Below are 17,418 nucleotides of genomic sequence, written 5' to 3'. Positions count from 1 at the left end.
TCATTTTAGTTTTGTTGTGTAAGTTGATTTTTTAAAAATTCATCCATTTTGTAGTATCTAGCCCACTGTCCATAAACTGTACTCATTTTCTGATAATCAGTGTTAAACACTGTAGACATTCCCCTGGACTGAAGAAAAATAACTGTTTTTCTGCAAGTAGAATATGGTACCTATAAAAATAAATGATTATAACAGAAATGAAGTGCAGAATTACTACTTTTTCCTCAACTACAGAAAGAAGCAGCTAACAATATAGCCAAAGAAACAACAGCCTGGTTTCCATGCCTCCAACTAAGTGATTTATCTTCACTTTCCTTCCTCTTTTTCCAAAAATGCAAATTGAGAAAGTGAATCTGGTCAACAAGTATTCAGCCTCATTCTAAATATTAATATATGCTTCTGACTTACACATAATTTTCAGCCTGGTTTCATTGTTAGATGAATTTCTCCTTTGTTCTAAAAATAAATATGAGCTTTTGAAATGTGCCTAGGATTTCTGTAAAAGCTGGGAGTGTAAATATTCAAAGCCTCTTTGTATACTTTAACTCAGAATAAAAATTCAGCTGGCATATTATTCCTGACTAATCAATTTCCTTGGTGAAACCCTTTCAATGGTTCTGAACCCCTGGGAATTGTTTTATTGCATTTATTTTGCACCACTGTCAGCTGGAGATTGGGTGGGATGAATTTACAAGAGAAAAAGGTACAGAGTCATCAGAGAGAGATGAAACTTCACAAATGTACCCTCAAAAGGAGACTATAAATGTTAAAGGGAGCAACCGAGGGCATGGAGGCATTGGAGATAGATTTTATGAGATCTGGCTTAAACTCCTGAAACAATTCAGCCCTCTTGCCATTAAAAAGAAAGCTCTGTTCTTAACGTACACAACCACCTTTATTTTGGAAAGCAATGCCTTTGGCAAACAATGACAGCCCCACACCCATGGTCCTAGCCCTGGAGAAGTATAGGCTTCTTTTGTCTAACTGGAGACCTTCCAAGGTACACATTTGTAAGAGAAGAGCAAATGCATGGCTTTGAGAGTAAGACGTATTACTCCATGCTTTATTCTTACTTCATCCTTTTGTCTATTTTATTTGCTTATTTATTTATATTTTTAGAGATGGGGTCTCACTCTGTTGCCCCAACTAGCGTACAGCGGCATGATCACAGCTCACTGTAGCATCAAACTCCTGTGCTCAATGGATCCTCCCATCTCGGCCTCCTGAGTTGCTGGGACTATGGGAATGAGCCACTGCACTGGGCTCAATTTTGTTTTTTAAACCAAATAACAAAATCATTCATAGCCTACAGAATTTTGTGTGTGGCCCCTAGTAGAAAGTTAGCTGTATCTTGTATTTGTTTTCTTACTCATGTGGGAGTTCCATGCCTTTCAAATGGCTTCTACTCACTTGATTTCATTTGACTCTCAACAGCAGCCTGAGTGACTGAGACAACCTCTGTGTTGTGTGACTCTTGAAGGGGGAGTCCCAGTTTACTAAAAGGGACATCAAAGAGGCAGATAATCTATCAGGGTGTTATCTATTATCACTTATATGCTTATCTTTAGTAAAATCCCACCTTGCTTTGGTCCCTAAACCACCACATTATTTTTTTTTATTCTCATTATATGATTACTTTTTTCCTTATTTTTATATATTATATAAATTTTGGATGTATTGCAGGATTTAAAAATGGAAAATTAAAGCTTCCTGTTAGCCTATCATCCAAACTTTTAATTTTTGGTATATTTCCTTTCCATTTTTTTCCTCTGTGTATGCAGCTTTTCCCAAAAAGCAAAGATTGTTTTCTGTATGTATTGTACATTTTACTTGATATGTTTTTAGTAAATCTTCAAAAACATGTATTTTTAATGACTGCATGAATTTTATCATATAGATATACCATGATTCTTGGGCTGTAATGCATAATTGCACAAAGGGCTCCAGTCCAACTAGTAATCTTAGAGTTCTGGTTTGTTGCTGAAGGAGGGGCAGGGAATGCAGGTATTCTCTCCCATGCAGCCTGGTGTAGGGAAACGAGGTTGAGTCCAAGCTTTAGGAGACCTAAATTCTCATATTTTCTCTACTTGTGTAATCGAGATAAAATGAAGACTTTATCCCAGTGACCTCCCAGCTCTTCCTTGCACTCCTACAGTTATGAAAAACACTGCATTCATTCTAAAATAGGAGCTACTGTTGGAATCAGATGAATAGAATATTACTCTCTTCGACTGCATTCTCCTATCAAGTGGCATGGGGAGAGGCAAGTTGATTCGCTGTGGCAACTCAACTCCAAGGTAGTCATGTAGATAGAATCAGGCCTCCTCTCAGCAGATCGTACTCAACCATTTTGCCAATTTAAACATAATCCATGTCAAAATTTACTTTTGCATTTATTTTGAAAAAATGCTAAGCAAATAAACAGAGTAAACAATACGTGAGAAAGCACTTGACCTCAAGAAAAAAACTACTTACAGACTTTTGTAACTTAGTGGCTAAGATGTATTGCTTTTATTCATACACATAACTGAATACAAAATATGAGGTTTTCTACTGACTATACGTAGCAAAAAAATTCCTTAAAATACCATTAAAGTAAAGTACAGTTTTTAAATTTTGTAAACCATTTAGCTAAATGTAATGTGCTATCCTAGATTGGGTCAGAAAAAGGATATTACCTACGAGTGGGATTGCTGGATCAAACGGTAGTTCTATTTTCAGTTCTTTAAGGAATCTCCAGACTGTTTTCCATAGTTGTTGTACTAATTTACATTCCCACCAGCAGTGTAGAAGTGTTCCCTGTTCACCACATCCATGTCGACATCTATTATTTTTTTGGTTGTGGCAATTCTTGGAGTAGTAAGGTGGTATCGCATTGTGGTTTTGATTTGCATTTCCCTGATCATTAGTGATGCTGAGCATTTTTTCATTTATGCTGAGTAGTATATATATGTATATATAGATATATATTAGGTAGATTATGGAGGTCCATATATATATCACAGTTTCTTTATCCACTCGTTGATTGATGGGCATTTAGGTTTGTTCCATGTTTTTGCAATTGCAAATTATGCTGCTATAAACATGTGTATGCAAGTATCCTTTTCATATAATGACTTCCTTTTCCTCTGGGTAGATACCCAGTAGTGAGCTTCTGCATGGCAAAAGGAACAGTCAGCAGAGTAAATAGACAACCCACAGAGTGGGAGAAAATCTTCACAATCTATACATCTATACATCTATACATTATGAATACTACTCAGCCATAAAAGGAATGAATTAATGGCATTCACATTGACTTGGGTGACATTGAAGACTAATCATTCTAAGTGAAGTAACTCAGGAATGGAAAATCAAACATTTTATGTTCTCGCTCATAAGTGGGAGCTAAGCTATGAGGATGCAAAAGCATAAGAATGACACAATGGATGTTGGGGACGCAGGGGGAAAGGGTGGAAAGGAGGTGAGGGATAAAAGACTACATATTGGGTGCAGTGTGTACTGCTTAGGTGATGAGTGTATCAAAATCTCATAAGTCACCACTAAAGAACTTACTCATGTGACCAAACACCACCTGTTCCCCAATTACTTATGAAATTTTTTAAATGTTTTTTTTTTTAAAAAAAAGGGGAAAAAAGGACATTAGTAGAAAAACTGGTGAAATACAAATAAATCTGCTGTTTACTTAACAGCATTGTAGCAATGTTAATTTCTTAGTTTTGACAAATGCGCATGGTTCTCTAAGATGTTAACATAAGGGAGAAGCTGGTAAAACATAGGAACTCTCTCTACTATCTGCAGCTTTTTTGTAAATCTAAAATTATTCAAAAATTAAACTTCGATAAAGAAAGCAAAATAACACATGGGCACGCTTTGCTAGGTGACAACTCCATGAGGTTGAACAAGGACTGTGGAATTTACTACAGTCTCCTGATGCTCAGCACTGGGTCTGGCAGGGGTAGTTAATAGTTATTGAATGAATAAAAGAATGCATAAGTGAATGAACCATGTACACATTGCAACTCATTCTAAGAATTCTTATTACTCACCCAAATAAACCCTCCTGGGTTCCTCTTTATTCCCTGCAGTCAGTAGCCAGATTAATGTCAAAAACAAAACAAAACAAAACAAAAACAAAAAAAAAGCTAACATCAAGGAGTCCTCCACCCCACTAGTTTTGATGGACCCCTATCATCTACCTAATAAAATTTTAGTCCTATGCTGACATTCAGAAGCATCCAAAATCTGGCTCCAATTTGCTTTCCTAACTTTATTTCTAATGTTACAAACTCTGTGATCTACTGTACCACTTATACTTTCTCCAAACATGCTTCATGTTTTTAAAATATTTGTTTTATATCTGTGGCTTTGCTGATGTCCTTCTGTCAGAAGTATTTTTCCCCCAAAGACTCTACCTATTCAAATCCTATCATTCAAGGCACAACTCAAGGGTGACCTCCTCCATGAAGCCTTTCTCTGTTTGCTTAGGCACAATCTTTCTCTCTTTAAAACTAACAGCAATTGTTATTCTGCCATTTGTGGCCACCTGGAAATGTGCCATTTGGGTCTCCTACTGGAGAAAACACAGTTGATTGACAGCCTTGAATGCTCCTTCTCTGGATCCACTACCTGTTCCTGCCAAGGTTACCCTTTCCATGGCTATTCCCAGATAGTGACTAAGCAAGCTGGGGGTATTAGTGCTGGCCTGTTTCTACAACAGCTGGGACTCCTCTAAGGAGCAACTTTGGCTGGAGGACTCCCGTTTGGCCTGGTTGAAACTTTCTTGGAACTTCACTGCATCTGAAAGGTTTCCTACCCCATCCTCTTTCCTTTCCTTTCTCCTTTCACAGGTGTTTGAGTTGCATCAAGTTAAGAAGACTTTCCCTTCCCATTTCTGCTTCTCCCCACTTTATCTTTCATGCTGTTTTCTCCAATGAATCTCTTACATGTCAAATCCTATCTTGGTGCTGTTTTTGAAAATCTGAACTGATACATTGTTTCTGTAGCATTTACCATGTTCTATCATGGATTATAAATCATGGTACAAATGGCTTTTGCCACCTGTTAGGCTGTAAATTCCTGGGCATAAAGACTGGACACTTGTCAGTTAAATATCTAGTACAGTGTTTTGCACATACTCAGTATCCAAAGCTGTTTGTTAAATGAATAATGTTTATAATGTATTGATATACTTATGTAAAGTTTGAAAAAGTGTCTTTACATGCTTTATCTTAGTTGAACATCCTAATAATCCTGGAAAATAGACTGGCCAAGCCAACAAGAGAAGTTGACTTTATAGGAAGGTGAGATTCACTGAGCTTATCTGAAAGTTGCTGGAGTCCAGATTTGTATTCCGTTTCTGCTTAAAGCATTCAGCATTCTCCCAGGGTCATAATAATAAGACCTAAACCCAACACCTTACTGTGTGGTGGCAAACACTCTAACTTTACATGGATTAGCCCTGTAACCTGCACAAAATCCTTGTAAATAGATGGAATTATTTTCTCATTTAACAAAAATGCAAATGTCCAAAGTCACGTAATCCAAAGATGGTATAGCCAGGATTTAAGCAACCATGCTTTTGATCTTTAGGCTACCTTAGAGCAAGTAGCTATTTGTGATTTGTGGAATGAATAACACAGGTCAGCAGCTAGAGGAAGCAAGATTTGCACCCAAGTCTTCTACAACCTCTTTGTCAATCAGGGAATCCTTTGTTCTGTATCCCTGAGGTGTTGGCATTCAATCCTAGCTTGAAGGAAAATGCAATTATTTCGTCAGCTTTGCCCAAAAGAACTTTCTACAATGATGAGAATGCCTTACATCTGCACTCTCCTATATTTTAGCTACAAGTCCTATGGGGACATTAAGCATTTAATGACATTGAGCTAATGCAACTAAAGAAATGAAGTTCTATTTTTATTTTTATTTAAATAGTCCCATGGGTTTATTAGCTACCATATTGCTCAGCTTAATTCTAGTCTCTTCTCTGATCATTTCATCTAAATGTGGTCTCATTTCTCTGGCAGTTAGTTGAGTATTATTTCAAATTTTAAGCTGATGAATTTACTGTGCAGTTCACTGAAAATGAGCTAAAGTATCCTTTCAACTCATGACATGCAAATTCAGTATGCCCAACTCAGTCACCAACCCAAGGATGCTACCATTTGGAGGAAAAAATTTCTAATCTATGATCCTAATCTAAGAGGTATTTCTTCTGGCCTGCTGGGAAAAGCAGCAAAGGAGAAAGGACTTACAGAGTGCCTACATAAATTGGTTATGAATAACACATAAACAAGGAACAACAAACTGCAGAAGGCCGCAGGAGGCCTCTGAGGAGGAAGGCCTCTCCATGCCTCATGTTCTGGTTCAGGGTGACCTAGGTTCTGTTACCATAAACACTGTGCTCAAGGACATAAAACCCCTTCGTAGCACTATGACGTAGCCAGATTTCTAGGCTCCTTGGAAGGTCTGCGTTCCACCAGCTGTACATAGAAAACAAGCTAAAGATAACCCCATGTTCTTGTTTTGCAAAACTTCCAAACCTCCACTATTATCAATCCTTAGGATGACACACCAGTTCCGGCTCACGATTCACTTACGACTCACTGATTCACTCCACCATCACTCCACCCCTACCCTATAGATCAAAGTGATTGCAGTCAATAAACGTGTGAATGATCAGAGCTCTGGGCCTTCACTGTCTCCTCCAGTATTGAGTGATGGCCCCCTGGTCCCACTTTCTCTCTTACTCTGTCTTTTTCTCATTCCTTTGTCACCACCAAACTCAGGGTACCCACAGGTAATGTAGGGCTGGTTCCCTACACTGGCGTAAGGATGACTTTAGGCTTCTCTTGTGGGCTAACCTTTCTCAACCGGCTTCATCTTCCATGGCTGGACACTCTGAAAGAAGTAGGAGACAGGAGGACCAGAGGAAAATGCAGACATTTTTCTTTGAGAAACAAAATTTTAATTCCAAGGGATGATAGCTACTGGGGATTTGGGAATTCCATTAGACTCCACGAAACTCTTCACATCAAACACACAAACAAAACAAAGAATTTTTTTTTTGAAAAAGAAGAAGAAAGAGCAAGAATATTTTTCCCATGTAAAGAAAAAAATTTTTCATCTTTACCTGTTCAGCGTGATTTTTGTTTTTTGCTCCCTGCATTGCCAGCTCTGGATTTACATAACCATTTTTAACTTTCTCGATAGAACCATATTCGTACATTCCATCTGATGACAATGGAGGGTCCTGGGGGGTTGGCTGTGGGGGAATGCCCTTTGCAACATCTGTAAGTGGGACTTCAGAGATACTGCACAGATGAACAATAAAACACAAAGTGAGCATCAACGCAGAGAAGAAGAACATGACCTGGAATTCTGTACCCAGCAGTCTTCCCAGTTCCAGATGGGCCCAGTCTATAGCACCCAAAAGGTAACCCATGGCACCTCCAAAACCTGGAAAGCAAGAAAAGCTGCATTAGCATATTTAGCAAATCATCTTTCATTTACCTCATGCGTAGACACTCCCTTCAGTGAGAAAACTCCCTGAAGACAGCAGAGGCAGCCTGGATATGACTGGAAAAGCAATACAGCAAGAGGCTGAGAAACATGCAGTCAGGCAATGTGGGTTCAACCTTTGGTTCTAGAATTCACTTGCTTTGACTTTCGGCTTCCTAATCCAGAACATGGAGGTAATAGTAAAAGAGTAACCCACTGGTAAGGTCATTTAACAGAAATGTAAATGCCCAAAGTCATGTAATCCAGACGGGGATTTTTGAAAAGAGTAAGTGTTCAGGCTGGGGCCAGACACATAGCAAGGGCTTACTTAAGTATTGCTACCATCAGAGATACTACGACCTTTCCAAAGTGCATTCTCTAGACTGCTTTTGAACTTAAATTTCTGACCAGAAAAATCCTCAAAGAAAACCAATTCCTGGCACCAATAAAATTAAATTATTTGTAGTTTCTCTATTATTAAGCTTCCTGGGATGATGTAAGCTTGCAAAGATCAAACAGCCTTAAAAGCTGTCTTTCTTCCTCTATCAGAAGCTCAAGGTACTTGTTCCCAGTTGATAGCTGGGAACAGGAAATAATGAGAACAAAAGTTTAAACATGAATTTTTGAAAATCCTATTCTCATTTCACAGGACTCCAACCTGAGGTCTTTTTGGTGCTTGTTTTTATCTCCTCAGGCTTAAACATAGTGTCACTTGAGGGACACTGAGAAAAGAGTCCTCAAAAATCTATTCAACCCTAATCATCTGATGTTTAAAATCCCATGTTAGTTATTCCTTTTTTGAGCTTCTGTTTTAAAATGCAAGTGTTTCTGGCATGGGCAGGCAATTGCTCAGCACCAAAATAGTAACTGCTCCTTAGATGTTCCTTCTGGTGCAGACATCAGTGACTTCTGATAAAGGTGGGGAGAGATCACGGTTGGGAGGGGCCAGTGGACATATGATAGGATGTCTAGGGAATTAAGGAGTTGAGTGCCAGACACACCCTCTACATATGTCACAAACTTATGGAGGGCTGATCCTACTGTCAAAATTCTTTAAAGGTCAAATTCCAATCATGCATACCAATCACAATTTATCTACCTGAACAGATCAGCTTTCATTTTTTGTTTTTGATTATTTTTGTGTGTATGAGTGAAGTCTCTATTTTATTTCTCAGATAAGAGCAATATCTTCACAAGCTAGGAAATCAAGGAAGAAAATAGAACTTAAGGAGTTCTTCTCTAACCCTAAACAGCTTAAGTTACATCAAGAACCTGACCTCAAGAACACAAACCTGAATACAAAGTACCATGAATCCTAATTTATTCAAATTCGAGAGAGAGTAGACAATTTGGGTCACTTCATATTCTGGTTAGTTGCAATTTAACACAGAGACTATTTAAGGAGGACCAACAATCTAATCATTGGATTCCAAAAATAAAGCATCATTAGCATGTCCTGAATGCTGAAGTGTTTTAAGGCAGAATTATAAGAAATTTGGCCAATGGGGGTATGGTGAAATAAGATATATAGTCTCTGGAAGCAAGAAATTTATGGTCTAGTTATGTGTGATGAGCATAAACATAAACAGATCAATAACATGATGGTGAAGAGCCCAGGATTTGAGGGAAAGAGAAGGTCCTGAAAAAGCCGCACTCTGTTCAGGGATTTGTGGTGCCTCTGGTTATTATTAGACAATGACTATTCAGTTGTGGACATGCAGAAGGTATCAGAAGCCATGTACCCAGCCAAGCAATCAACCAATAAGAATGTATTAAGTCTTCTCCCCAACCCGTTATGACAACCAAAAATGTCTCTAGATATGGCCAAATATCTCTGAGGAGGTTGAAAAGTGGCTCCTAGTTTAGAACCCCTGACTTAAGTCAACCCTATACAGACACATTCCTTTTTTGAAACAATCATTTCTAAACAGATCGATGGTTTTCATATTGCCATTTAATTCCCTTATCACTTATACCTCTTTCAAATTTTTGTTCAGCTGAGCATTATTGATTGCCTCAGTCGGAAGAATGTAGAGCAGAAGACCCGTGCCTATTTGAAAAAATTGATATGTGAAACAAATCCTCCAGTGTGCAATGGAATGGTAGTTTTATTTTATGGAAAAAATGTAAGGATATACACAGAATGATGGATTTATATTAGAGATAAATTTGGACAACTGAGTCCTACAGTTGGGGAGTTTCCTGATGCAGTTGCCATGTCTACTGGTTTAATTTAGTTCAATAAACATATATCAAGCACTAAACATATGTAAAAGACTCTACTAGCTTCTGGGGATATAAACAGAAATAAGACACAGTTTCCCATTCTTTTCCCCAGAAAGTGTTCTCAAGTGGGAGAAGCAGATAATGGGAGAAGCTACTTTCAAAACGGTAATAAATGATAAGCTAGAACTGTGAGCTGGATACTCAAAGTACAGAGTTTTGAAGTCAATTATTGGTGCTAGCAATGGTATGAAGTTGATGTCGATTATTAGTAAATCTGACAGGATTTCTCTTCATTATCAATGAGGGTTAGAAGAGTTCAATATATCAATGAATTCAAAAATGTAGAGGTAAAAGGAGATTTGAAGAACTAAGTTCAGAAAACTATGAACTTTATTGGCTCTGTGATGGAAGGAATCACAAGATTTGGAATCGTGCCAGATTTCTATTCCCACCTTTGTGCTTCCTAGTCACGTGCTCTTGGGTACTTCTCTGAGAAATGAGGGTGGTGCTGCCTCCTCATCTGAATTTAGTGAGGATTAATGCAAATAATTCATGTCAAGCCCCAGCACATACCATAGCAGAACCAGGCCCAAAACCGAGCTCCCTGATGACTTCCTACAGTAACCCTAATTCCAAGGCCTCCTCTAGAAGCAGGAGAAGAGATCTACTGCACTAAACTGGCTGAACGCAGCCTGCCTGGAACTTGCTGAAAGGATTTAGTCATTTTAGGCCCAGTGATTAGAACTGGTGAATCATTCCAAGGGCTGAGACCTGGGCTTACCCCGATCCTACTCTGGCATGTGGCAAGTATCATGAAAGTAAAATATATCTGAAACTTGAAAAGTGTAAAAATAGCAACTGCTTGATTTTTAAAATTCCCTCTAGAGCAACCTTCTTAAACTTTAATGTGCACACAATTCATGTCGGCATCTTATTAAATGCAAGTTCTGATTGTGAGGGTCTAAGGTGGAGCCTAAGCCTGAAATTCTGCGTTTCTTTCAAGCCCTCCAGTGCCACCAATGCTGCTGGGTCAAGCATCACTCTTTGAATGGCCAGGTGACAGCAATTTCCAACTAATTTCTATTCTTGAGAAATGTTATTTTGTTGTCACAGGATATTTGACCCGCAATCCATAACTGATAAAGCGCAATGATTTGCAGTCCTGTAAAATTAAGGTAGTTTGCAGATACGAATAGGGTTTTTGTAGCCTGGTAGAGAGATACTCCACAAGTATAACAAAGGAGTTATACTTTGATTGCCTTGCAGAAGGTTAACCAGGTTTATATTTAGTCTAGCATTTTTTATTTTTCTAGCCATGCACACACACAAACACACATACACATTTCCTGCAAGAACTTGGGGAAAACTCTTCTTATGTCTTCCCCATTGGTTCCTTTATTAATGTGTTAATTTAAAATCTTGACATATGCTATAACTTAGAGAATTATTAGCACTCTCTTATCTTAGGGAAGAGGGGAAGAAAAAAACAGGAAAAACTGTCTTTTTTTTGTACTTTAGGTTCGGGGGTACATGTGCAGATCATGCATTGTTGCATAGGTTCATACATGGCAATGTGGTTTGCTGCCTCCATCCCCCGCCACCTATATATGGCAATTCTCCTCATGTTATCCCTCCGCAACCTCCCACCCCCTGCAATTTGTCCCAAAGCTACTGTTTTGAAGTACGAGTAGCTGCAAATTACAATAGTGCAACAGGACATACCAGGAAAGCAAAGTGGGCCACTGGGGGAATTATCCTAACAGAGTATTAAAATACTGGAAGGAAATATTTAAACTTTGTCTATTTGCAGCCTCAGATAGGATGAGGGCCAGTAGAGGGCTGTAGGAAATCATTAAAGGTCTTTCTTTTACTTCTTCCGCTTAAGCCAAGAGTTTTATCTTCAAAGACAGTCTGAGCAGTGATAAAGGTGGATGGTTTTACCATTTTGCCACCTCCCACATCTACATCCAAACTATATTTACCTCTGCTGCTAAAATCAGCCTCTTTGGGGCCCCTAGAATCAATCACCAGGCCATTGGGCAAGCATAAGCTAGAGCCATTCGGAAGACACCTGCTACCACATTAGATAACAAATTTTACAAAGGGCCCAGAAGTGGTCCAGCTGGCTCCTTCCTCACCGAGCCAGGCTGTGTTGTCAAACTCAGGAGAATAAATGGCTTTAGAAGACAAATGTCATATTTCATAACTAATGATGCAACTTGAACAATGGCTCATCCTAGAAGTCCAAATACATAGAAATATGTAAAAAAATTTTCTTTAGTCCACAACTATAATAGGTAAAATGGAAAAATGTCACTACTAAGGAATCTAAAGGACGAAAGGAAACTCAAGAGAGTACATCTAAATCGAACTCTGCACCTACCATGTGCCCGTAATTGCCTGCAGGCCTCAGGTATATGGCTTAGCAAGCTTAGCACCAGGGCTGACACAGCTCATGAGAGCTAGCTGTGTGCTGTTTGCTACTTTACCTCCAGAGGAGGACAGACTAAAGACCTCCCATCTTCCCATGGGGTTCATAAGAAAATCAATCTGATTCTTTTCTACATGTTGAAAAAAAAATAGCAGTGAAAGTGTCAGATTAGGTACATGCTTCCACCTATACCCACCAGGTACATACTAAACCCTGGACAGTTAACATAAGTACCAGCTACTGTCTGTGTGTGTGTATGTGTGTGTGTGTGTGTGTGTGTGTGTGTGGTCATCAGCAGAAATTGTGGGAGCACCTACCTTCACCAGGAACTGTGCTAGACACTTGAGATACATTAATGAGCAAGACAGACAAGACCTCTGCTCGCTTGGAGGCTGAATACAGAAAAGCAGTCAAAATGATACATGAGTTGCGTTCCCCCCAAGAAAAGAAAAAAAATTAAAACTAAAAAAAAAAGTTTAAATTTAAATTTTAAAAAATGATATATATGCTCTAGTCAAGAGCTTGGCCAGACAAGCTGATCTAATATTTCTTTAAGTTTACATGTGCCTAATCTGACACTTTCACTGCTAATTTTTTTCTCATCAAAGATGCTTAGATAATATGTTTAAAATATTGCTCACTGTTTCCATCCACCTACCTCTAACCCTGGCATCCCTTTCTCTCATTGGGCCCTTCCTTCACATTTAAGCTGGGCCAGGATGCCTCATTGCTTTAAGAACAGAATGTAACAGTAGAGAACAGAGAAATAACAGTTTTCCTTGTTTCTGAGTTCCAAAAGCCCTTAGGCTGCAAAGGCATAGACAGTAGATTCAGTAAAAAATGTGCTTTAAGAACCAGGCTTCCCAGGCTAGGCAGAGCATTCATGTTGGGTGCACACATATTGGTAAATCCCTTAGGCAGTGATGGTGCTGCTGCCTGCTTGATGGGCCTAGCTAGGGTTGAAAGGTGGGAGGTAAGGAGCAGAGTCTCCCCTGGAAGGCTTGGGGGATCCAAGAGTAGAAAGGACCAGTGCCTCATTTCCTGGTCAGACACCATGGCGGCATAAGAACTCCAGGAATAAAAGGCTGTGCAGGAGGTCAGGCATTAATTGGCCTCATTCTGGAGCCATTTATGGCTGCCTTGAGTTTTCTTAAAATCTATGGAACTAATATTTTCGGTTCTGAGTTGTAATGGCTCAGCACACTGTAAAGTATTTTGCAAAATGCTTTAACTCCTCCTAGTGGTGACCAGGGAGCATGGCGCACAAATGCTAGAATGAAAAAGCTCAGGACTAGACTTGGTCAACTGAGTCAGACAGCCCCTGTGACCCACTGCAAATCTTCTCAGTCCCCACCCACCTCCCTTGCTCCAGCAGCTGCTGCAGTGACCAGTTCTAAGCCAGCTCTGGCCAGCTTTGCAGTGGGCAGGTGCATCTGGATGGTGCCTAACCTGAGAGAAGACACAAAATCAGTGCTTACAAAACCCATGGTACCACCCTTAGTCAGTGCAGACTGGATAATATTCCCTCATTCATCCCCTACATGGAGAGTTCTTTGATGCCCTTCCTAAGGCTCCTCAGAGACAGCTCCATTTTGCTTTTTGTTTGGCCTGTTTCTCTCCACCATTCCCTTACTCTTGCTCTCTAGAATACCTTCCCAAATAAACTGTATGTGTACAAACCTCTGGGGTTCACCTTTTAGAGGAATCCAAACTAACTCATGAATCACATTTTTTGTTAGCTGGTTGGCTGGCTGGCTTGCTGGTTGGTTGGTTGGTTTTGCCCCTAGTCTACCAGTAACCAGCTGTGTGACCTTGGGTTAGCCACTTTACTGTTCAACCACACAGCTTAATCATTGACAAAATGAGGATGTTAAAATTGAATATCCATCCCAGCAATATTTTTGGAGCACCTTCCATATTCCAAGCACTATTTAAAGTGGTGGTCAATGAACAGTAAACATGATGTTCTTACTCTTGAGAAGTTTGTATGTTGGTTAGAGAGACAGGCAATAAACAATAAACAAATGGAACTTCTCATCATGGCAGACCCTAGAGATAAGCGTTTCAGGACTACTGCAAGAAGCTGCTGGAGCGCAAGGAGGCGGATGGCCATCTGAAGGAGTTCAGGGAGCCATTCGAAGAACTTATCAGGCCGTATGAAAAGTCTGGAAATGATCTGAAGGCTCTATAAAGTGTTGGGCAGATTGTGAGTAACATGCTTAAACAATTAACTGAAGAACAATTGGTTGTTAAAGCTAGAAATGCACCAAGATATGTTGGCAGTTGTCATCGACAGCTTGACAAAAGAAGTGAAGCCAGGAACAGAAACTGCTTTGGATAAGACTACACTAATTATCACGAGATATATTCCATGAGAGGTGAATCCATTGATTTACGACATGTCTCATGAGGACCCTGGGATGTTTCTTATTCTGATATTAGAGGGCTAACAGAACAGATGCCAGAATTGAGGGGTTACCATTTACAAACCCAGTTATTACAGCATATAGGAATATAATACCAAAAGGCTGTTTGTTATGCGGACCACCAGAAGCAGGAAAAACACTCTTGGCACAACCTGTTGTTAGCCAGTTGGACTGTAATTTTTTTCCTTTTTTTAAGAAACAGGGTCTCTGGAGTGCAGTAATGCAATCTTGGCTCACTGAAACCTCCATCTCTCAGGCCCAAGCAATCCTCCCACTTCAGCCTCCACGCCCAGCTAATTTTTAATTAATTATTTATTTAAATTTATTTATTTATTTATTTATTTATTTTTATTTAGAGACAGTCTCATCTGTTGCCCAGGGTGGAGTGCAGTGGCACGAACTTGGTTCACTGTAACCTCCGCCTTCTGGGTTCAAGCAATTCTCCTGCATTAGCCTCCTAACTATCTGGGATTACAGGCATGCACAACCACACCCAGCTGGTTTTTGTATTTTTAGTAGAAACAGGGTTTTACCATGTTGGCCAGGCTGGTCTCAAACTCCTGACCTCAGGTGATCCACCCACCTTGGCCTCCTAAAGTGCTGGGATTACAGATGTGAGCCACTGTGCCTGTTTGCCCAGCTAATTTTTGTATCTTTTGTAGAGATGAGGTTTCACCATGGTGTCCAGGTACACCCACCTTGGCCTCCCACAGTGTTGGGATTACACCTGGCCAGGACTACAATTTCTTAAAGGTTGTATCCAGTTCTACTGTAGACAAGCACATTGGTGAAAGTGCTCATTTGATCAGGGAAATGTTTAATTATGCCAGGGACCATCCACCATGCATCATTTTTATGGATGAAATAGATGCTATTGATGGGTGACAGTTTTCCAAGGGTATTTAAGCTAACAGAGAGATTCAGAGAACTTTAATGGAGTTACTGAATCAAATGGATGGGTTTGATACTCTGCACAGAGTTAAAATGATCATAGCTACCAACAGACCAGATACACTGGGTCTTGCTTTGCTGCATCCAGGAAGATTAGATATTAAAAAATACATATTTATGGCTGCATAGTATTCCATGGTGTATATGTGCCACATTTTCTTTATCCAGTCTATCTTTGATGGGCATTAAGGATGAGTTTGTGTCCTTGGCATGGACATGGATGAACAAACACCGCATGTGCTGACTCATAAGTGGGTGCTGAACAATGAGTACACATAGACACAGGGAGGGGAACATCACACACCGGGCCTGTGGCAGGGTGGGGGTTTGGGAAAAAATAGCAGGGGGTGGGGAGTTGGGGAGGGCTAACATTAGGAGAAATACCTCATGTAGATGATGGGGGAATGGATGCAGCAAACCACCATGGCATGTGCATACCTATGTTACAAGCCTGCCCGTTCTGCACATGTACCCCAGAACTTAAAGTATAATAATAAAAAAAATTTTTTAATGAAAAAAATATGTATTGGTTTGCCAAATGAACAAGCAAGATTAGACATATTGAAAAGCCATGCAGGTCCCATTACAAAGCATGGTGAAATCGATTATGGAGCAATTGTAAAGTTTTCAGATGACTTTAATGGAGGAGACCTGAGAAATGTTTGTACTGAAGCAGGTATGTTTGCAAGTCGTGCTGATCGTGGTTTTGCAAAACAAGATTTCATGAAAGGTTAGAAAGTAGCTGATTCTAAGAAACTGGAACTTAAATTGAACTATAAGCCTGTGTAATTTACTTTTTGATGGCTGTATCACAGACTCTGGCTTAATGTAAAAATAAAGTTAAAATAATATATGTATTGGCAATGACCTCATTAAAAGTGTATGAATAAAAGTATGAGTAACATCATAAAAAATATAATAATTGAGTAATTCAACTTTTAGCATTGATATACAAGTTTATATGTTTGCTAATATTGCATTTATTGAAGCAGAAATTACGAAAGAAGAATGTGTTGAAGCTTTTTGTATTTGCTATGTGAGCATTTTGAAAATCATTGAAAATGGTTTGAGGTAGTGAGATAAGAAAGCATTTTTTAATGACTTATTTTATATCATTTGTTTTCCTCATTCTAAAAAGTTGAATAAAATCTGTTTGACTCAGATCTACAAAAATAAATAAATAAATGAAAAAATAACATAACGTCAGGTCATGATGGATACCACTGTGACGGAAGTCAGGGCTGGGTAGGGGTATGTTTGTGATCAGAGTAACAAAGCAAGGAAGTGAACCAAGCCAATTGCCGATTGTACCTGAGAAAGCACCTTCAAGCAGCGGAAAGAGGAGGATAAAGTCCTCTAGATTCCCCCTTCTCTAATCTGTCTTTGTGAGTTGTGTTGAATATATTTGAATGGAAAAGAGATGGCAATTTGGAGACTCAATCACCCTAAATTGCCTAAATCTCCTAAATCACCCTTATTATCCACAAGCTGAAATCCCTGTATCCTTGATTTCTGCCCTGGCCACATCCTTTCCAGGCTGCCTGAATGAAGAGATGTGAAAGTCCATAATGGGTGGAAACTTCAAAGGGAACTCAGTTGATGAAACAAAATCACTCATCCAGAGAAGATTTGTGAATGAGAAAAGGTTAAAATAGCCTCAAACATGAAACGGCTCCTTTCCACCATGTAAAAGGTTTAGTCAAATGGTTCTATGTTTCAATTCTATTTTTAAGACTCTTTTTAGCCCTTAATTACTTTCTATTTAGGGCATCTGCTGCATGTTCATGTTTTTTGTGCATACTTTGAAGTATGAATAAAACAAAAGAAGTTGGTACCTAACAAGTTGCCCATTCTTCTTCTAAAGATGTAAAGGGGCAAGTTCCT

General features: G+C 39.3%; 1 protein-coding gene and 1 pseudogene across 1 annotated transcript in view; one reads left to right on the top strand and one right to left on the bottom strand.

Annotated features, from left to right (window-relative positions):
- Window positions 1-17,418, bottom strand: part of SLC45A2 (solute carrier family 45 member 2) — a 39,952-nt gene that overhangs the window by 10,921 nt on the left and 11,613 nt on the right. Inside the window, exon 3 of the mRNA XM_032279002.1 lies at window positions 7,133-7,458. Coding sequence (XP_032134893.1) covers window positions 7,133-7,458 — 326 coding nt within the window. The remainder of the gene's footprint in view (window positions 1-7,132; window positions 7,459-17,418) is intronic.
- LOC116552295 lies at window positions 14,112-16,439 on the top strand (annotated as a pseudogene).

The sequence above is a fragment of the Sapajus apella genome, unplaced genomic scaffold (assembly GCF_009761245.1).
Source record: "Sapajus apella isolate SASKATOON/1434 unplaced genomic scaffold, GSC_monkey_1.0 scaffold11, whole genome shotgun sequence".
In the NCBI taxonomy this organism is placed as follows: domain Eukaryota; kingdom Metazoa; phylum Chordata; class Mammalia; order Primates; family Cebidae; genus Sapajus; species Sapajus apella.
This window is presented reverse-complemented; position numbering and strand designations above follow the sequence as displayed.